The sequence below is a fragment of the Ruditapes philippinarum genome, unplaced genomic scaffold, assembly GCF_026571515.1.
Source record: "Ruditapes philippinarum isolate M1 unplaced genomic scaffold, ASM2657151v2 ctg10848_1_1_1_1, whole genome shotgun sequence".
NCBI lineage: Eukaryota > Metazoa > Mollusca > Bivalvia > Venerida > Veneridae > Ruditapes > Ruditapes philippinarum.
The window spans coordinates 1-24,178 of NW_026862540.1; the positions used below are offsets into that span (position 1 = coordinate 1).

The 24,178-nt window shown below is 32.1% G+C and overlaps 1 protein-coding gene across 1 annotated transcript; it reads right to left on the reverse strand.

The window, feature by feature from the left end:
- Positions 1-5,176: 5,176 nt before the first annotated feature.
- On the reverse strand, positions 5,177-24,082 carry LOC132719403 (uncharacterized; the record flags this gene model as incomplete). Its single annotated transcript, XM_060703170.1, has 4 exons — positions 23,472-24,082; positions 22,929-23,087; positions 8,000-8,980; positions 5,177-5,207 (listed from the first exon to the last, which is right to left on the reverse strand). Coding segments are annotated over exons 1-4 (1,747 nt in total), but the record flags the coding sequence as incomplete, so codon positions are not given.
- Between the last annotated feature and the right edge of the window lie 96 nt (positions 24,083-24,178).

Sequence of the window (24,178 nt, forward strand, 5' to 3'; positions counted from 1 at the left end):
GTCACCAGGACTAGTTTTCAGTATTTTTTTTTCATCGATATAAATCATCATAAATCTTGAATCATCACGTGACTCAGCCGAGACATCTTTTTTCGTAAACTCTTTTTTCGTAAATTTAGTCCAACTCCAGATCATTTTATTTGAAAGACCCCGAATAACCAGAAACAAATTACCATATTCCTTGTAAATTGTGTTAATATGTTACATGGATGCATCTAAGAAGTTTTTTTAATAGATGTAAATAATTGATAGAACAAATAAGTACGAGTAACAACCTTACATTTTAAGGATATTTTATAGTAGCGTCTCCTATTTTATTTGTCTTTCTACTGATTTACAAACAATAATTGTTCAGTTATTATATGAAAACATTAAAGCATTTTTCTCATGAGTTGCATTAGCTGAATAACAGAATAAGTAATACATATTTTTCTCTTTAAACATTGAACAGTGTATCGTAGTAAGAACCCTTATTTATGTATAAAAAACACAATTTGTTTTCTCCAATAAAGCTTATCTGTATAATATAAAACGCTTTAAATGACATCTTCCGTGCAAAATTTCACTTCAAAATACACATGTCGAAAGAAATATAAGCCAACATTGATATTTTAGGATATTTAGGGATTTTGTGGCCATCTTTGACGCCATCTTTGATTTCTAAGCTTCGCATCAGACTTGAGCTAAATGAATATTCATTCCAGAAACTACATACAGACTACAGACGAACTTTTATTTGGTTTATAAAACTTGCTGTTGGCTGACACAGACAACGTCGATGTCATTTTACCCAAAGAATTTGCAACACTTATACTTTCGTTTTTCTAGAAGAAAACTACGTGACTTAAACGTTTTGGAAATACTAACATCAATGCACCAATCCTTATATTGTCATTTTGGCCTTTGTAGATTTTTTCATATGCATCTAAACATGCAATTGTGGTTAAATATGCAGTAAATCATGGACAAACATTATCATTTCATAAGTGTTCATTGTATATCTTGATATAAAAGTATTTGATGTGAGAAGTACCATTCGAAAAGAAATCGTATTGGCATTTACTGCAAGTACTTGATTTTTAAATCATTAAATGCAATGATCTTCCTAACATGTGCTGATCATTTTAGATTATACATATTCTCACATGTTAAATTAGGTCGTAGTAATTGTTTTATTAAAGATCCCACAAAATTAATTTAATTAATTTGGGACAACCAATCCCATTTCCAGTTGATATAATTGGTGGCATACATCTTTGCATTTTTACACAAAAAAGTGTGTTCCAAGCTTTTTTGTAATTATGCCGAATAAACGTTTAGACATTCTTTGAAAAACATAAAAGGATCACTAAGAAATCCACAAAAGGGTTTAATTTATCTATACACATTAATATAACTTTGCGATCATCGAAGTCTAAATAACTATCCGTAATGTCTTAAACTGCGGAGGCAACCATCATCACAGTGTAAACATGGGTTATCATGCAACATAAATAATTATGAATATAGTCAGACAGGCAAACCATTAACCGAGAACGGTGTTCGAACCTGGAATCTCCAACCTCGAGGCACAGGCGTTCGGCACATTTGCCTTGTCAAAAATGATCAAATTATGATACAATAATCACCCCTTGGTCATCAAGAACAAAATTACTATCCACCACCCGTTTACGTTATAAAATATATACAAAGTATATAACTCGACGTAGCGTGTTTACCCGACACAGTCAACATTTTACTGTCACATTTTTTAATATCAGACATATTTTCATACTTAAACTTGCAAACATAGCACAACAGACATATCTTTTAGTAGCCTTTTAAATATTGAGTCATCTATATTCATTTACGATAAATGGATTATCAAACGTGAAAAAAATACATTTAAATTGCTAGTTCGACATGTTTTGTGCCAACAAAATTTTCAAAATTACCACAGGTTAACATACATTTAGCTGCTTGTCATTTGTAAAAACGTATTCCAAGCAGAATAAAACATTGAATTCTCACTTAAATATGCTTTTTGTTTACAATTTATGTCTCTCAATTATGCAATTTAAACGCAATTTTATCACATTCTTTTTCGAGTACATATTGCCACCATTACGGCACGCGCATTGAATTAGCCTATTAAAACTTTCCATTTCATTTGACAGCAGAATAGTGGACGATTTGAAGAAAAAATGCAGGTTGAAATTAAATTTGAGGGCGCGTTTATGTGAAATGTAATATGTGACAATCGTTATATAATAATAAAATTTGTTCCTTTAACCTATCTGGAATACTTTGCATCATGATTCATATAACATATTAACTAGATCACAATTAGAACCATGTGATGACCAATCAATTTAACGAAGTAAGCTCATATTAATAGAACAAGAATGTTCATTATTTACACTTTTATCATCCTAAAGGATAGAGTCTGAAGTAGTTTAAAGATCTGAACACTTGGAATGAGAACCCTGACTTGGACGTTGAATAACATTATAATAAAACTCGTGGTAATTAAAAGTTCTGAGCACTTGGAGGGAGAAAACTGACAAGAACGCTCAGTAACATTATAATCAACCTTGTGGTTTGTTTTTGAAGAAGTTGAATGCTTCAAACACTTGGAAAGAGAAAACTGACTAGAACGTTGACCAGCGTAATAATCAACTGGTTGTTTGTTTTTGAAGTAGTTTAAAGTTCTAAAAACTTGGAATGAGAACACTAAAACGTTGAATAACATTTCAATCAACCTTGTAGTTTGTGTTTGAAGTAGTCAAAAGTTCTGAACACTTGAAATGAGTGCTCTTATTGGATTCCTGCTCATTGTACTGCACAGTGAATAGCCTTTCAAATTCTCGCGTATAAGCGCTTTAGGCTCGACGCAAGTGGCATTGTGTTTGACTATTCCTTTAATTATTGTTGAATCATATGGTGAAATAATTGTTCACTTTGTGATAAAAGTTACAAACTTGTCATGTTGTTGATGAACCAAGTTTGTTTAATTTTTGCTATGAACCCATCTTCAATTTTCAAAATGCCACCATTTTCAAGATGGCCGCCAAGAGTGCTTCCATCAGATGAAATAATTACTGGCTATATGAATAATGTTCAATAAATCCATAAAGGGTTATTAAATTTATTAATTTCATGTTTCACACATATAAATCAGTGTTTACCTCTCATATGATTTAAATTCAAGAGCTGCATTTATTTGAAAATGCTTCCAAAATGGCTGCCAAATGCACAAAAAGTGTTTTTTATGTTTCAAGGTATAATTGATGTGTTTATTACTTCTATTTTGATTGTGTATCACTTGATAGGTTTAACTAACAAAGATATACCAATATTACTAACTATTTACTAAACCAAAAATTACACCGACCCTGAACCTCGCCTGTAAGTTTACCGTCGGTCACAGTCTCCACCACACAGACAAAGAGCATTTGCATCTCTCACGACAACCAATCGCTAGACTACAGCTATACTTCAGTAATTCCTGGCAAGACTCGGATGCCTGTTGTAGTGTTGTCCAGAATGGCTCCCGAGTATTATCATGACCTTAGTTATTTGGACAAGGTAGTTCTTGGGAGGGCAAAAGCGCTTGTCCCCAGCAGCACTCAGCTTGGTATGCTGTTGGTCTAGTGTGTTTTAAAAGGGCAGCATGTGTCGGTGGAATTCCATCAATAGATCTCCTTTTTCGTGACAAGAGGTTTTTAGCGCTTCGTTGAATCTTTAAGCAGCATTTGATCGGTCGTAAAAGTATTACAAATCGCTCCAACGTTGGAATAACAGTGGCAATAGAGTCATCTGACGGAGTTTGACTAAGAACGTTAAATGCTTCGACAGCTACACTAAATGCTTTTAATGTCCCCTATGCTGTCTTTTAACCTTTGCCAGGGAATGATGAAGTTTGGTTACATCCAGTAAACGCATGGAATGCCAATAAACCACTTACAATATCCTTACCAGAGATACAGAGTGTATGTACAGGACATATCTAAATTAATTGTGTTCCAGTGCAAAATGCTATCCATAGCTCTTGTACATTTCATATGTTGACAAGGCTTGTTAATTGGTAGCTATGACAACACAACAATCGAGTATCAACAGTGCGTACAAGGATTTTTATTATTGTTCAGCCTTGCAGCATGGAGCAACCATAAAGTAAAAGGCCTTCTACCTGCTTTTGCATGTGTACCATGGAGATATTCTACTAAACTTTTCTACTATTGGTTTATTGTTCAGAACGTCTGATCCTTTTGTGGTTATGATCTGCTTATTGTTATTGTCATCACATGTTCATGTTATCACCAGATCTGCTATTGATATCGTTTACACCATAAAACCAAAACAAATATAAAAACAAAACTGGAATTTCCGGCTGATATCCCAATACACGCTACAATGTAAAACTTCAGTTCAAGTTCATTAAAAGGCACATTATGTCCCAGAAATGCTTTTTATTTCATTTTCTCAAAAGCATATTATTTTTCTTGAGGTCGTGATATAGTTTCCAAAACGTTACTCACAGTCCAATTACCTGAACCATCTTTTGCTTCGTTGCATCTTGATAGTTTAAACACATACACAGGCAAATACTGCTTTGATAAAGTATTGCGTCTTTGATGAAATATATTCTCTTACTCAGCCCTACTATGTGCATGCTCTAAAGCATTATTTGAACTTTATGAAACAAACTCAAATGTTCAAGGAATTGTGATGTTTGACTTCAATAACTATCAAAAAAGAAAACAAAAGGGTCCACAGGACACTACATTGCTCATCTGATAAATCAATTTTATGCCATGTGACCTTGTTTTGACGTCAACCGAAATAATTTGCATTATGATCATCAATGCCCACCAAAGATCAATTGTGCCAAGCTTGGCTATTTTCTCTTTCATTTGTTGCTAAGAAAGCAGGACACAAGCTGTAAATTGCAACCTTTACTCAGTCAAGCACAAAAGCTCTTAGAATACTGAACAAATCCACATGCAAATCCCCACGTACCGGCTACACATGCTGATCAACCTTTCTGTCAAGATTCGTAACTTTAGGTCAAATACTTTTAGATTTAGAGGTTATGACATAATATGAGAAAGGACGGACGCATGCCCGGACGGACAAGGGCTTATCTATTTTCTTCCTTCTAAAATTGAAAACGATAAAAAATGAATTCACTTACTTGAAGCTGTCTTTGATCGGCTTGGCGATCCCTGTAAAAAGAATGAAAGATAAAATTATGATATTATGATAATGGTTGATGAACTATTTAAGCGCTATATATTTCAAAATGTAAAGCAATTATTATATTGTCATTGAAAATTATAATAAATTTTTGATATCGATTCTGATAGGACTGACCAAAAAAACAAGGCCATAAATCCACTTTATTTTATCTATTATATAAATATTATGATGATATGTCCGCTTACATTCTTGTCAGTAACACATTTTTCAAAACAAATTCCCCATACACTTAGTTATGAACGGAAATTGTTAAGATAGTGTAGGCAGTAAAACTACTTGAAAAGGTCATGATCTTTTGTAAATGGCCATGTCATTGCTATTTGATAAAATATTTAGCGAATCAAGTATGCACACATGCAAGGATTTGACATTGACCCTAGTCCCCAAATTCAACCTAAACTTGAGGAATAATTGTTTGGAATTTATTGTTAACTTTACAACAGTAACGTGGACATTGATACAAGTGATCCAAAATTGCACTTAAAGCTAGGGGACCAATACCAATTATGAGAGATATCATAATTAATAAATTTACTAGGGAGAAATTTAAGATAAAAACAATTTGCGCGGAATAGGTTAAACCATACCAGGTCCTATATATTTTGTAAAAGGGGAAATAACATGTAATAAATGGATAGCACTGTTATATGACTTGCCTATAGCATGAACTGTGATTGATATTTTTAAACTTCGAAACAATGACAGCAATAATTATATAACTTGGGTACGATCAAACACTTTGTAACTGAAAAGTGTGAAAAAGAATGAAACCATTGGAATTTGGGAACTGCTAGAACGTAATAATATATTCCACTTGCAGGATTATGTTAACGGATGAATAGTTCAACTATTACATACCTGAGAAAACAAAAACTAATCGTGTTTTGTCCAAACATTAAGCAAAAAAATAGCATGAGCAATAATAAGAATATGAAACAAATATGAAAAAGTGAGCTTCATATGAATGTTCAAACTGATATTCCCAGACATGCTACTAACAATTATTCATCATGAAAAAGGGAAAAAACTAAATAATATTAAACGTTATAACACTCGAATAAAGCACATTTCATAAAACTTTGAAATAAATATCTTAAAAAGTTCTCTTGACAAAAAATAAGCATGGTTTAGGGAAATAAGTAATAGAAAGAGCATCGAAACACGAGGCTATCTGATTTGTACGAGGGGCGTAGCCCCCGAGTATAAATCAGGTTGCCGAGATTTTTGATGTTCTTTCTCTTTTGTATCATAGTCAAACATAAAAACACGTTCCCTGATACCACAATATCAAACCCACGAAAAAGTAACCAATGAACGATGGCATCTGAATATCGATAATTTCTACCCGCTTTCCCCCTTTCTCTGTCGTCACAATATGTATAACTGCGGACAAAATGAACCAATCGATGGGCATGCTCTAGAGTGCGGGTAATTAATACTTGCACTGCCAGTTTAACGCACTGTGCAATGTATATGTATTATACGATTTAAGTCTGTCACATTTTCAACAGAAAAGGTTCCCCAAACTATGATACAAGAAATAAAGTTTGGAGAGTTATCATTCTTGTGCATAGCACACCGTCTAATTAAGATGTATATATCTTATAAAATTTTCAAACTGATTTTGTCTAATAATTATCGAGTTAAAGTCAAGACAAAATAAAGAATAAAAATTATCAAAAGTAATTACCTCAAAATTATGATGGATACAGTTATCATATCTGTGCATTGCGCTCTTTCTTAAACATGTCTATATAGCTTGAAAGATTAAACACGTTTCAAGGTACGCTCTGGACAATATATAGCATAAAAAGAGACATAATAAGCATTGCAGACAAAAAGAAAAAAGTAAATAAGAAAGGTACAGATACTATTCTTGCAAACGGCACTCCTCCTGACTAAGATCTATAATGTTTCAAGTTCATATCTCAAATTTGACTGATGTAAAACAAACAAAGTATACGTTTACGTTATAGGAGTATTCCTTTCTATATTTTAAATAGGATTTGTTTCTCCAAATTCCAAGTAGATGAAAACAACACAAAGATTATTTGGATGATGGGATAACGTTTTAGCTCATCAGAGTACATTGTACAAAAAGGGTATTTTTTGTAATGCCATTGTATATCTTTTGTCGCCAGCCGGTTTTCATACACAACAATAATATTGATTTTGACATAAACATACAAAGTTATCCTTAGATGACCCACTTACATAAAATGTAACTGTTTCCTTTTTGATACATAAGAAGTTCGTAAAATCTAAAACTAGTCTTAATAAATGAAATCTTTAAAATATTGTTATAAAATGAAATTACAATGGCCTAAAATCTTTAAACTCAGCAAAATAATAAACACTTTACATGGACTGAAAATGGGTATATTTCAATTTTTTATTGGTATGTCCGGATATATCTGATAACAATAAATTTCTTTGAGATTTTGTTTCGATTTACTCACACCGATCTTATCAAAAGAAACAATTTATACACTAACAAATTCTGACCTAAAATCCAAAAATCAAGGAATGACAAGCGATTTATCTAAAGTGCACGGAAGGGCACCTGAAGTCATCCATCACTATTCAAGCTCGAAAGTCACTTTATCACTACTACTTTAATGTGCGATGAAAACCATAACCAAAGCAAACAAATTAACAAACAAAGACACAAAAGAGTAACTGGAAGCTATTGTGGCACATAGACATTATAATTGATTGAGTAAGTTATAAAAGGTATAATGAAGTGTTGTAAACGAACCTTTAAGGGTGACTGTGGACTTGAAGAGCTAAACACACTTTTGAGCTTTATAAGGCCTTTTTGGAAAAATGATTTTCTTGAAACAGCATGTCCGCTAATATCAGATGAAGCAGCACTAGCCCCCATTAAAACATCTGCTTTTGCTTCTTTAGCAGCCTTGGTGATTTCAGATAAAACATCGTCTTTTGCATTACAAAAATCGGAGATAGCTTGGATTTTCTGTCCATCAATATCGGTTTTTGCCTCGGATATGTCTTGCAATGCCTTTTTCCCGGCTGTGTTTATTTTAGATACACCATCAGTAGTATTCTCAGCAATGTCTTGTATTGCCTGATCCCCGGCTACGTTTATTTTAGATATACCATCAAAAGTATTCCCAGCAATGTCTTGTAATGCCTGATCCCCGGCTGTGTTTATTTTAGATATACCATCAGTAGTATTACCAGCAATGTCTTGTAATGTCTGATCCCCGGCTGTGTTTATTTTAGATATACCGTCAGTAGTATTTCCAGCAATGTCTTGTATTGCCTGATCCCCGGCTGTGTTTATTTTAGATATACCATCAGTAGTATTTCCAGCAATGTCTTGTAATGCCTGATCCCCGGCTGTGTTTATTTTAGATATACCATCAGTAGTATTCACAGCAATGTCTTGTAATGTCTGATCCCCGGCTGTGTTTATTTTAGATATACCTTCAGTAGTCTTCCCAGCAATATCTTGCAATGTCTGATCCCCGGCTGCAGTAACCTCTGCCACAATTGTTTGCTTAACCGATGTTCCAACGTTTTCAACATCAACTAAAGCGGCATTCTTAAATTCATCAACATCTTTTTTTAATGTATTACGTACAGCTAATGCTTTCTCATCAAGTTTACGCAATGATTCTGCTGTTCTTTCGTCAAGTTCGGTTAACGCCTTATTTCTGTTCTCAAGAAGTGACACTGTGTCTCCTTGGCTTATGTGTATTGTGTTGTTTCTTAACTGTAATGAAAAAGGCATACATAAATGCTATATTAAACATTGTTTAATGTTCCTAATTTAACAATTTTAATAGAACTATCACAGTTTATACACCATGGTCCGCAAAAAATAACCGCTTGAGTTAGAGAAGTAAATATGTAAAATACTGATTTCGGAAATGCCCCTTCTTTTACTATAGGAGTTACATGAAATAGATTATTTATGTTTTATGTCCAGTTGTAAAAACTGTATTTTTCAGGGAAACATGTTTTTTTTTGTTTACAATGTTTTTTTTATACTTAGAAGTTTTCCAGGTCAAAATAATCGACGACATATTCCCGAATTTTTAAAAATAACTTTCGAGCTCCAAAAAAACTTAACTTATGTTACTCAGTTTTAATTGCCTCATAAAATAGAAAATTATGCTATAAAATTTTGTTAGGCCCCCTTTTTTATAGTTTTTTGATTTCTTTATTTAAACTTTTTTGAATGATTTAATTTTGCAAGATTTTTAAATTTAAATTTTTAATTTTTATTTTTCCTTACAATTTTTTTTCCACAATTTTAAAAACCTTTTTGGTATAATCCCAGTAAAAATATTATTAAATTTGAGGTATTTTTGGGGCAGATCAACGACTTTTAAAATTAAACACTTTTTTAGAAAATTGACCCTGAAATCTAAAAAACCCTTCCGCGGCAGACGCCCCAATTTTTCTAAAAAATAAAAGGGTGAAAGCATTTGAACAGGGTCTGGAAAGGGAAATTTGCCGAATGCTGTAAAAAAGAAAAACCTCAAAGTGCAAAAAAGAATTAATTTTTAAAAGGGCATTAAATATGCCGAATTTTTGGGCCCTTTGGGAAAAAGGACCCCCAATTAATCCCAAGACATGCATAAGGGGTTCCATGTGAAAATACTGTTTATTTCGAAAACTAGTTTTAATTTTTAAATTTTATAAGCAACAGTAAAATTTTTCGTTATTTTCCCCCCCACAGGGGCCGGGGGCTATTTGGTTTTTTTTTTTTTGTCCCGGGCCCGATTTGGCATAAAACCTTTTGTTTTCAGCTAAAAGTAAAACCGCATTTAAGAACTCCTTTCGATTTCTTATTGGTTTCCCCGTCGGTGATTCGCACATGTCATATTAATGAATGAGAACCGGAAAGCAGTTCTGCTGTTACATAAATTCGAAAGCTAAAAATAGCTATAAATGTTCTGATTTGTTATTTCCCTTTTTAGTAGTACATGAAATCATAATTTGTTACATTTGAAATACATTTACTCACAGCATATCAAGTATACTATTTGTGATTGAATTTGTCAATATAAACAAGATTTCAGGCATAAGATTTTAACAATTTTGCTTTTGATAATTATTTTTAATTTATATTTATGAAATTAAATGTTTAATAATAACATGTTGATATATTGGTTGTTTTGAAATAATTAAACTTTAGTATATAAAGTAACATTTCATTAACGTCTTTGTACACCATACCACTTGTGAAATATTGGTATGACTTGTCGTATGTTCGGAGGTCCGTACTCGACAGCGAAAGCTGCATTTTGGATGGACCCTCATTAAGGTGATACCGCTTTGTCAGCCATGTTTGTGTTCACAACTCTGTCCAAAGTGAAAGTAGGCCAAAATTCATATAATTACAAAGCTCACATTGTTATAGAATAGAATAGAATAAATTCTATTTCCAATAGGGTCATGTTAAATGACATGTGAATCACAATAATAATAATGAGATCAAAGATCAAATAAAGACGTTAAAGAAACTAAAACTTGATTCGTATTATAGTAACAACAATAAACTTAAAGAAAAAAACAAAAACAAAACAAACAAAACACAGCAAATGACAGGGTTTCGCGAACTATAATTAAACATCATAACTACATAATATATATGAATTGAAAATTACATTTTGTTTTTATTCTTCGAATAACATTAATTTACACAAACAGATAGCATATACCTGTTTTGTAACAAAATTGTACAATACACATGTCTCTCTCTCAAAAAAAAAAAAAAAAAAAAAAAAAAAATATTATATATAATTATATATATATATATATATATATACATACGTATATACCAAGTCAAATTAATTTATGTTTTCTCATTACCATTTCTGAGTTTAAAACAAGTAAAAATAAAATCTACAAATTGTTTTTTATGATTTTTCATCTTCGTTGCTCATTAACCAAATGAATTTGCTTATTTCAGACATTTTTTCAAAGTTTAAATTCTTATCTTTTATTTCACTATATACAAATGCTGCGTTGACTAGTAAAAGCATTGCAAGCAGTAACAAAATGTAGCTCGTCTTCAAACTTCATTTGAGTTGCAAACTTCGCAAACTCTTTTATCAGACTTGATTTTTTTATATCTTCCAATCTCTATTTGTAATTTGTGAGAACTTATCCTTAACTTTGTAAAACAAGCTCTAATATTTTTATCTTTGATTACTGCTAAATAAGGTTCCCTACAAAAATTTGTTTTAAACAGTGCATAAGTACGTAGTTTTCCATCATTATCAACAGCATTTTTTAATTTATCCATAAATCGAATTTTAAAAGTGCTCAACAGTTGTTTTCGAACAACAACATACAGATTCTTATCACTATATTGACTTTCAGGTATTTTAAAATATTTTAATATAAAGAATACATTGGATAACCAACTGTTTTTTTTACAATTGTACAAATTTTCACTTGCAACATAAACATTTTTTAAAAGTTCACTAATTGGAGATTTGGTTAACCTTGTATAATACTTAATACAACTGATTATGCAATCAAAATATAAAGGAAATCTCCCTAATTCACCTAAAACAGCATCATTGCATGCTTTTTTGTGAACCCCTAACACATGTTTTAGGAATTTTGTATGTAATTTTTCACATGGCATGTCATTAAAGCATTGAAATAGACAAAAACCCTCTTTATTAACTCGACTGGTTGTTGTATTCAAAGTACCCCAGATTTCACTAGCATAAAGTAGTACCGGTTTAACAGTATGGTCAAACAAATGCAATGAGGTATGAACATAAGTATTCAAATTACTGAAAGCTTTGCCTAATTTAAAATTTGCTTTTAATGCCCTTTTATACAAATCTTTTTTGCACTCAGTAAAACTACCCGAAGATGAAAATAGTATTCCAAGCAGAGCTGCATCAGTACTAAGGGTGTAGTACTTAAGTACCAGTACCAGTACTTGGCAAATTATGCAGTACCATTACCAGTACCAGTACTAGATTTTAGCTCGGTACTGCAGTACCAGTACTTTTTTTGGTGAAGTAATTAAGTATCAGTACCATTACTTTTATATATTCATCAAAGTTCGAATAAATACAGTGTCAAACAAATAATTGCAAATATTATTCAGCAAAGAAATAAAATCATAATTTACTTCAAAACTGCATGCCTCCTGATGACCCAAAATATTTCAAGAAAATTAAACTTGGAAAAAAAATGCTAAAACTTTGAGAAAAGTAAACAAATTAAAGATTCAAGTGATAATTTATATCTTATGTTCAATGAATGACTGTATTTTGTAGTATTTATCACCATATTTCTACTGCGTTACTAACGCTATTTATGCATGTTTTGACCTCTTTTTGGTAATTTACGGGGATTTTAAGTGCCGATTGTAATGTGTCAAGTACTTTCTTTGTTCATTTAACAATATTTTACCTTTAAATACATTTTCAAAATTTTCATGAAAATAAGGATGAATCTGGAGGCGTTCTGCTTTAAAGTTAACATAACATATTAACAACTTTATAGTTTTAACATACTTTTTACAAACAATATTAACAACATATATTCATGTCATATCTAATTGTTTAGTAACTAGTCAACTGTATAAATACAATGCAAACATCTTTCATTTAAAACACAACAGTCTTTTGTTGCCTTTCACACCTTCACACCTCTGTTCAATTTATACCAAAGTAAATAACAACTTTTTATGGTGCTAACTTGAAATGGGATTTTTTAGAATAGAAGAAATTAATTAGTGTTTATTTTGCTCTTTTACTAGTAAATACAAAGTTATAAAAGATTTTAATAAGGATATTTTGGGGTAAAGAGTTATTGAGTCTGTTTATCTTAATTTAATTTTTACTTAAAGTCTTTGGTGCTTTTTATGATGAATACTATGTTAACATTTGAAGGAATATTGCAGCAAATTATCTTTAGATTTGATAACTTACTTTTTCACAAAAATAAAATATAGTTAATGTAATTTACAGCTTTATTTTATGAGAAAAAATGATGTTATTTTTATCAAAACCAAAAGTACTGGGTAATGCAGTAGCAGTACCACTTTTTAAGACAGTAATGCAGTACCAGTACCAGTAGTAGCAAAATTTTGTAAGAGTAATTCAGTATCAGTACCAGTACTTGCAAAATCGCTGCAGTACATACTGCAGTACCAGTGCCAGTACCAGTAATGCAGCTCTGATTCCAAGATATTTATATTTCGAAACATGATTTACCTCTACATTATTATATATATACTTAAAACTGGATAGCCTTCCACTTTTGCTAAATGTCAATATATTAGTCTTCTTTAGGTTTACAGACAATCCAACACTTTCACTGAATAAATATAGTTTATTAAGACAACTTTGTAGACCTTTCTCACTGCTAGACAAAAGAACTACATCATGTGCATATAGTAAGCAATTAAGGGGAATGGCACCAAGCATAACTGGATCATCTTCATTACCAAAGCAGGATGTTAAATCATTGATAACCAATTTAAACAGGTTTGGACTCAGGTTATCGCCTTGTCTCAAACCGATTTCTGGAATAAAATGAGGACTGAGTGAGTTTCCCAGACGAACATGAATTTTATTCTTATGATACATGCTCTTGATAATTGTATAAAATTGCCCCGAAATGCCACACTCATTCAGTTTATAAAAAAGTACAGAATGCATCACACTGTCAAAAGCTTTAGAATAATCAACAAAACATGCATGTATTTTCATACCATTGTTCAGATATTTCTCTACCAGTGTTCTTAACACAAACATGTGATCTGAAGTTCTGGCTTTTGGTTGAAAGCCAATTTGCTCCTGATTTATCACCTTATTATCATCAAAAAATTTTTGTAGTCTATTATTTAGAATACTACTAAAAATCTTCGAGAGGCATGGCATAATGGAAATTCCTCTATAATTTGAGGGGTCATTTGGACTATCACTCTTGTGTAGAGGTTTTATATATCCTACTTTCCAGAGATTTGGGTATTTTCCTGATGACAAAATAGTATTAAACATTTTTTGTATACAGGGCATAAGAACCTGATAACCTGTTTTCATCATTTCATTTGCGATACAATCTAAACCCACAGCCTTTTTATTCTTAAGTTTACATATAGCCTCTTTAATTTCCTTCTGATCAATTCTGAAATCTAAGTTTGTAAAAGTTTTTAATTTTTCAGAATCCTTAATTAAGGACTGGAAATTCTTGTTATATGATGAGCCATTTGCAAGTACACTTCCAATTCTATGTTTTAAAGACTATTTTAAATAAAAATAATAACAATAAGAAATTTACCTTGAATGGGCTACATTTCTGAAGACCAAAAACATTCTGTTGCAAAGTTTTATGCACATTTCATGAATTGCAAAATCCAGTTTAAAGTCTATTTTAGTGCCAACAAATGCTATTGTTTACAGAAAATACAAAAAACTTTAAAAAACATAAATCTTAGGAAAGTAGTTTATCTGACTTTGAAAACATATGGCCTTTATGACATGTGTAAAAAAGTAGTACCATGAAAATAAACATTATTTACCTATTTCTTGTGTACATGACAAACAGACACACTTCACTGTTACACATAAAAAAGTTAGATTTTAAAGTTAGATGGTGTTTTCATTTTAATTGTAGTTCATAAGGCTATAAATGATGATTGTTTTCTTGCACTACTTTTTACAAAAAAAATAATCTAGGCCATGTGCTTAGAAGGACATGAGATACTGATTTATTTGGAGTTAAGTTTTGAAAGATTTTTGTATTTGCTGCAAAAAAATAGCTTTTGTTGGCACTAAAACAGACTTTAAAAAGGATTTGCCATTCATGAAATGTGCATAAAACTTTGCAACAAAATGTTTTTGGTCTTCAGAAATGTAGCACATTCAAGGTAAATATTCTTATTGTTATCATTTTTTTGTTTATAGTTGTCTTAAAATTTAAACCTGGAAGTGTACTTTCAAATGGTTCATCATTTTACAATAAGAGCTTTGTTGTTATATGAATTTTGGCCTACTTTCACTTTGGACAGACTTTAGTGAAAACAAACATGGCTGACAAAGCGGAATCACCTTAAGCATAGGCTATAGATAGATATCATGACAACAACAGAAACTTTGATCTGCAGTTTGAACATAAGTGTAATGTTTTTTATGAATGGTTTTAAAGCAATTCAACAAAAAATATATATTGATCTCGCAATAAATTAATTAATAATAGTTTTTTATATATATTACCACTGTCAAATAACTTTCATATCTTTGTCTCGCACGAATATGATATAAGTGAATTTCCTCATACCTACCTAAAATTCAGGTAACAGTCTTCTATTTTATTGATAAATACTGTATCACCATGTAACGCGTGTATAACAAACAAAAAAAATCCTGAATTTGGTCTTTTTGAAATTCTTCCCATTTTTTCATTCCAGAGTGTGTTCTACTTTCAGTATTGAAAGAAACCATTTTTTTTTAATTTGACATGAAAAATATGCATGTAATATTACTATATTATAATATTTGTCCCTTTTGTTACTATTTGTATATTTGTTACAATTATAACAGACTTTGATATTTCTATCATCTATTTTCTGTTACTGACTACAGTAGTGACAGTACAGTCATGTCACATAACATTTACAAGTCTTGTAAGTCTTGTTTGTATTCAATGGAATTACTTTCCTTACCAAGTAGGCATCAGTGAAAGCATTTTTTATATTAAATATTTTTCCCCTCTTTTTAATTATGGACATGCATAAGATAAGTATAATTATGCAAAAAAATGGTTAACAAAAAATTCCGAAAAATGTACAATAGTACTTAATCTGAATATGCGTAGGAATAATTTGGTAAGGTATCTGTAATGAGCACATTTTTTTGCGCGGAGCTTCTCAATTGCTGCATTGCAGCAACATTTGTACTTGTAAAGATTGATTTGCTTGCAAAATTTTAACACGAATTTTCTTTCTTCACAAAAGGCAATTACTCAGTTACATTCATTGCGTTCAGAAAGTAACCTCCGTTTATGATCTCAAAACATATACATATGCATTTGGTTTCAAATTAATGTCTTCATTTCTGAAAATCGATGTTACACACTAAAGCTTTAATGACACTACCGAGGTAATTAAGCATGACAAGACTGGAAATGATTTTACCAGATTAAAGTTCATTAGATGCAGGTCTAGCTTAAAAACTTGTATGGAACATTTCTGATCATGCGCACTCTCAGTTTTCCCAGAAAATTATTCTGATTGCGGAAAATGACCAAAAATTTAAAAGCAATACAAAACTGTTTACTCAAATCAGGCCAAGAAAAGTGCAAAATATGATTTTCTGAGTACATTTCTTTATTATTTCTGGTTTAAGTGTCCGAGCTGATCTATGTAAGAAATTCGAATTTTATATATTTAGTTTTTTTCGTCCTCAGTGAAGTTCCTTTGACTAAGTATTTTTCGAGCTCACAGATGGCTTATGATCCGTCAAAATCAATGTCAGTGTAATGGTCCTTGGATAGTGACCTCAATTTATTGTCACGAAAACATGCATTAATAATAAAGTAAATACCTTCAAGTTCTCAAAGGGCAATAATTTAGTAAAATCAACCTTAGAGGTTTCTGGATAAATTTTGTTTTTTTAAAGTGACATCCAATTATGATCTCGAATACATTTATTTCAACTTATTCCAAATGAATATATTCAGTACACATAATCATTTATCCTCAATGGTATTACATGAACAAAATTAAGCAAAATTTATTTGGTTAAAAATGTTCCCTAATTCTGTCAAGAAACCATGCTAGAGTTATTGGCTTTGCATTTACTATAACGGTGGATCTCAAAAGTATTTGTGAAATTACAAGCAAATATTTTAGTGATCCATAGCAGTTGTTGCTTTACAAGCTGAACGTTGACCAAAATCTTTAACCAAAATGGTATGTCAACGCGGAAACTGCCACCAAGATGAGAAGGATAGCACCACTATTTTCCAGTCTTTTTAAAACCAAATGACCAGAAACCTTGCAATATTCTAAATTTTATTTGTTCCATTTTTTGACCCGCATAAATTATTTTATTAGAAAGTAATACTTTCCTCAATAATCCGGGTCATTTAAGATAAATGTGGAAGAACAGTGCATACATATTATGCAGACTATAAAATAGGTTAATAAATAAACATACTATGCTTTACAGGGCCGGAACCATAACATTTCATCACAGAAATTACATATTTTTTGAAAAAAAGTCGGTGTTTTCTTTTGTAAATAATCATCTTTTATAAATTATAGAATTATATATATATAGAAATGAGAGAATATATACACACATACCACCACATCGATATGCCAGTCCAATTACGGCACAGCGCCTAGCAGAACAGTCATGAAAGCATAGCCACTGCTCATCCACCATCACAAAATGATGGTTTTCAGAACAGCTTTATATACAGTCACAAACTGCACTACACATTGAAACAAGCTCAACATTCTCAATATATAGAGTTTGTTCTCTGTTAACATATCTCACAAATCAACGATGACATTTTATTGTCTTCTTCACTGATTGGGACCAGAGAACTATATATCTATTTTCCGAAAGTCAACTGGATCACGTAAGATCAAGTAGATCCGTAGGATACAATGAATTTAGACAGATAAAGTATATATAAAGGGAGATAATTAAATTCAATACAGTTATACTTTCCCCTGCGTGGGATCACTTAAGATACAAGTGTGCAGATAAATTGATAGAAATGAGAGAATATATACACACATACCACCACATCGATATGCCAGTCCAATTACGGCACAGCGCCTAGCAGAACAGTCATGAAAGCATAGCCACTGCTCATCCACCATCACAAAAATGATGGTTTCAGAACAGCTTTATATACAGTCACAAACTGCACTACACATTGGAACAAGCTCAACATTCTCATATATAGAGTTTGTTCTCTGTTAACATATCTCACAAATAACGATGACATTTTATTGTCTTCTTCACTGATTGGGACCCAGAGAACTATATATCTATTTCACGAAAGTCAACTGGATCACGTAAGATCAAGTAGATCCGTAGGATACAATGAATTTAGACAGATAAAGTATATATAAAGGGAGATAATTAAATTCAATACAGTTATACTTTCCCCTGCGTGGGATCACTTAAGATACAAGTGTGCAGATAAATTGATAGAAATGAGAGATATATATATAAATCATCATCGCATTCTAGGGGGCTATTTATAATTTACAAGTATTTAGAAGTGGCTCCTTCCTTAAGCTAATTTACTCAATATTTTGTAGACGCTTCATCTGCCTCTGCACTGCCCCAGAGTAATTAGCATGTATATAGTACTGTTTGTGTGTATAGTTTAAGCCATTATGTTAATTTGACTGAAGAATTTTATGACTGGAAGCTCAGTTGGGGCACAAGGTCCTATAAACAAGTGACTTACATTTATCTTATTTATTAATAAGCCTGTTTTGCTAATATTTTACTCTCAATGTGCCTTTTTCGAAAGAACAAAAATCAGACCCGCTTGTGGCTGTGGGGGTATGGCTTCAGCATCTTTAGTTCCAAGGTGGATCATTAAGGTGATATAAGTATCACATAAGTATGTTTAATATAGAAAAATCACATAAATAATGGTCAATTCAATTTTATTTCTCTTTAGTTTGAGACAAACCTCAGTAGAACCTGAATACATTGGTAAATAACTTGTACGGATCGTATATGTGTAAAATATAGAACGAAGTCCAGTATGACAAAATTCATGATGCCAAAAAATAAAACAGACGTGTGTCGTAGCTTTTCTTTTCTCTGATAATGTTTGTTTTGATGTTATTCAACGGTTTAAAATGAATAATTTTTAATTCAAAGAAATAAACAAGATTCGATTTCCATGTATGGGTCGAATTTTAATAGTTAATATTTCGCTGAATAAATTGTTTATACATGCTTTACGAGGGATGTTCGAAATTGCTGATTTCTATCTGGAGACTTCTAATTTCAAGTTAGCTCAAAAGTGTTCATTTCATGCCCTCGAAGTACTCCCTGTGGCTAGAAATGCAAAGTTTAAGCCGATGTATCCACTTCTTGAAGGCGTCACGGTACGCTGATTTGGGCACAGTAATAAGGTACTGATAAGTGGAAGATCCAAATGCCTGTCATGACTTGTATTTCCGCCCAGTAAGGAAGGATTTCAATTTCGGAAACAAAAAGAAATCGCATGGGGCAAGATCTGGAGAATACTGGTAGTGAGGCAAAACAGTTACTTTTTCTTTTTTTCAAAAACGCCAAAACTGTTGCGGAAGTATGAGTGGGGGCATTGCCATGTAAAAAACGGATATGCTTCAAACCAGTAACAGGGCGTCGTTTCTTATAATACTTTTTCAGTTTCTTAAGTACTACGTCTTTGTAGTACTTCCCAGTGATACTTTTGCCCTTTTTCACCGGCACTTTATTGCGACTCCTTCACCAGAAAAGAAAATTGCATACAAAACCTTCTTTGCACTCAAAGCCGTTTAGCAATTATTGGGCGTTTGTTGTGTTTAGTGCCCCAGATTTTGTTGCTTACTTTTCTGACGGGCTCAAAATAATGGATCCAAGTTTCAGCACCTGTGACGACATTGGCAAACTGTTTTTTGTCATATTTTAGAAACATTTGAAGCAGCTTTTTGGCCACCTTAACCCGTCGCCTCTTTTGCTCATCGGTCAACAGATGTGGCACTCATCTAGTAGACATCATTCTGACTTTCAAATGCTTCTTCAAAATAAAGTGAACCGTTAATAGTGATATGCCTACCTTTCGTGCAATAGCACGAACTGTAAATCTAGCATCTCCTTCAATGATATCCTTTATTTTAGAAACGATTTCGTTACCAGGTGCAGATTTTGGCCTACCTGATATTGGTGCATTTTGATGCACTCTGCACCAGACTCAAATTCTTTTTGCATGGCCTATTTGTGTCTTAGACACACAAGAAGGCCCATAAGCTGTAGAAAGTTCAGTGATCAACTGCTTCAAAAAGCAACCCAGTTTTGAGCGAGCTTTAATGTGAACCCGTATTACATCTTTTTGTCGACGCTTCTACAAATCATTTTTATTACAGTGGTTTATGACTGCGTGTATGAAAATGGCAAATTGTATGTCTTACACTTAGTCTAACATGTACATTTATACACCGTTGTGTAGGTATTGGATTACCCTATACAGGTATGTATTGGTTTTTTATCGATCACGAGATAGAGGACAATAAGCAATTCTTTTCGAACAGCCCTCGTAAATAACTGTGACGCCCGTCTTTGAAACCCAATCTCAGGACCATGTACTACGACTGTTTCTGTACTACTGCCCTGACACATCGTTCTCTTTCAGTTCTTTTCCCCAAGTTATTTTATGTCGCCAACCGCCGAAAGTATTGGCCTTTTGTTCACATTTAATTTTATCTATTCGGTAGGTTAGGGGGAATATTTCGGTCGCACAATTTACCATAGTAAATACTTCTACACAGTACACACTAATTTTTAGTTGTTTTGACACATGCGTAATCGTATAATTTACACCTTTTTGAAAATGAAATATATTGAATCATGTATCGAATATCTAAATACATTTTTTTTTCATAAAACATACACTGCAGTTGAGAAACAAGGTCGGTCAGACATTACTATTCTACAATCTAATTGATAAATATAGTGCATCTTTTAAGGAGGAATCCTTATTTTGAAAAGTATTTCAGTCATCACAACACAGACATTTTAGCACATATTTTTCACATATTTTTTTTTCCTCATTTTCTTACTGGCATTTTTGCTCTATATTAAAAAGTTTACCCCAATTAAATATATTATTTGTCGTTTTACTTTCTTGCTCACGGCTGTGATTCATGAAAAACCGTGTTTGGCTTAGTTCGGTCGTGATAAAGTGCAATTTATGATGTTTTCTCGTATAATATGATACTCATTTCTTTATTCTATCAGTCAAATAACTATCGGTTTTTATAATTAAACTGGAACATAAACGCTTTAAACATATTTGACATAATTATATATTGCTGTGATAAATGTATGCAGCCATAAAATATCCCCCGGGAAATGCTTATGTAATAGTATGTGTTCGTGAGGTGAGTAAGGAAACAAAGTACATACTTTTCTGTAAATAAGGTATGTCATGATAATAACAATAGTTAATTCTATTGTAATATGATGTATTTTTATTGGTATGTAATCAATTGCAAATTTACAGTCAAACTTGTATTAAGCGACCGCGCAAGGGAAACACCAAAAAACGGTCGCTTAATGAAACGGTCTCTTAAGACAAAGCATGACATAAAAGTCATAATTTACAAATGACATCTGTCTTATGCGTTGGGAATGTTTAACAACTTCATTTTTATATAAATGTTGAATAATTGGTACGCTCGATAATCTAAATGGATGCCAATGTAAAAATAACTTGCTGTTATTTATTGACAAAACAGTTTTGATCCATTACGTACATGTTTGACATTATTGCCAGAATTTTTTAACTTCTCCTTTGTTTTTCCTTGTCTCCAACATGAAAACCCTATTAGTGAAGATGTTTTCTGTTGTGCATTTTTCATTCGAAATATTAACAAACTATATCTACTTTAATTGCAGGTCAAGTTCAAGGTCAATTCAATGCAGTCTAAATGTCAACAAGCGAAGCGTATACACCACATCAGTAGGGGCGGAGCGTTGCATTGTTAAATCGATATTATTGGATAATACACGTCAAGCGTATACTTAACTTCATTTGCTTACGCTGGTATTTAATCAATTGCAAATTTATTTGTACTTATCTCGATATTTTGCCTTTATCCGTAGCCAAGAACATATAACACAATAAAAAACTGAATAACTTCAGTGTGAGAAATACTTTTTCCCAACAAAAGAAAACATAATAATTGTTTTCCATAACTTTATTTTGAACAATTTTGATATGGCTCTTAAAGAAGTTTATTAATCAATCAAGAGAAAAAATCTCTATATATTTGGAATATCAATTTGTCAGTCAAATATCCCACAGTATAAGTCATTTATATTGTTCTTCATTTCAACTTCTATATTCCATTATGTCGATTAAATATATAAACTGCTGGCTACATACTTAGTCCCTAACTATAGCTATTAATCTGAAACAATTTTGTTCTGTTTTTAGTAACAGTGACCCTAACCGTAACCCCATGGAGTCAAATAGCAGTCATAGACCTTTTTTCAAATAAGCTATGCACTTTATGGTCTTATCATGTCATATTCCTACAAATTAAATTATCAGCCTGGAACTTTTTTATTTTCTATTTCAGCAACACTGACATTGACCCATGATTGTTCTTTCCTCATAGTTTTTATTTTCTTTTCTCTTGTCCTTTGATCAAAACATTTGTAGTACAATGTTAAATGATCAGTTTTGAGACAAATGTGCATGCACAACCAAGTACCGAGTATAAGAGAAAGTGAAAATTGATTTAATAAGCTTAATGTAATTGATAAAATATTTCCCTTGGCCTTTGTATTTAGTCATTATATAAATGTAATATACCAAATTAACTCAAATACAACCGGATGTCATCCCTTCAGAAGTTCAACGAGCACTTGAAATCAAAGCATATACTCACTTATCACATTATTATATCATATGTGTATTTCTATAATTATAATAAAATTATGTACCTGTGTTAGTTTAAGAACCGCTTTCTTTGATGCCTCGTCGTTAATCAGACACTTTGGATCTTGAAGAACTACAATGAACACGTCCAAATAGGAACACACAGTTGTTTCGTCTATTTCAAGCTTTGAGCTATGTAACATTTTATTACGAATATCTCTCGCCTGAAAAAAAGTTGTATAATACATTCATGTAGAAGGGGAATCACATAATTCCTATGATAATATCGTGTTTTTGTGTGTTTTTGTTTTGATTTTTGTAATACATGTATCAACATAAAGAACATTATTTTTCTACTTATGGTAAAGGAATATTTGGTTTTAATAAGTACTACCTCTAATGTTATACTGAAGAACTGAAGAAAGTCTGCATTTCGAATTCATATTTCAATTGAATGTTTACATTAATTTTCTGAATAAACAACAAACTGATTTTGTTGATTACGGTTATTTTTTCTAAATAAAATGGCAATACAATTAGTCTATTCAATAATTAGACAAAATGTTTGATCAATCATTTATAAATTATTGGCGGTTTTCTGTACTTACCAAATGAAACGAACTAGTATTGTTATGAGGATTAATACTGGTCACAAAGTTTTGCATTGACTTGTTGTTTAAAATAATGCTTAAGAGACCAGCAGCATCAGTATCTTTAGCTGATGTCCCTGGATCTTTAGTTGTTTGGAAACATTTTGCATAACTCCACCCATAAGGATCCGAACACCACGTGCTTGGGTCAGTGTTTTTCCATAAGGGGTCTTCAAATACATGCTCCTGTATAATTGAGTCGTAGAATTTACTACAAATGCCACCAGGGCATTTCCTACGCCCGACAGGTCTGCTTCCAAAACAGTTGGTGGAACTCTTTTGGGTACATGTGCGTCTGCTACATGCCTTTGTAGTGTTGAAATGATCTGGAGACAGATTATGTGACGTACACTGGTTGCACTGCTGTGGTGATCCAGATGGTAGTGTCAAAACTATCTTTTGAAGGGTATTGTCACGACATTGCAGTACCTTTTCTCCAACAAATTCTTGAAGACCTTCCTGTAAGTATTCTAGTCCTTTTGAGCCTCGAACCCAATTCGTAAACAGATCTGAATCCAGTTCCTCACTTTCCATTATAGCATTTTCGAAACAGGTCAGTCTGAATGAATATAAATTAGTAAATGTGATAATACAATGTTTTTTTAATGTTATAAGATCGTCATTTTTATCATGCTAGTGTATTCAAACTGAAACTGAAACATTTA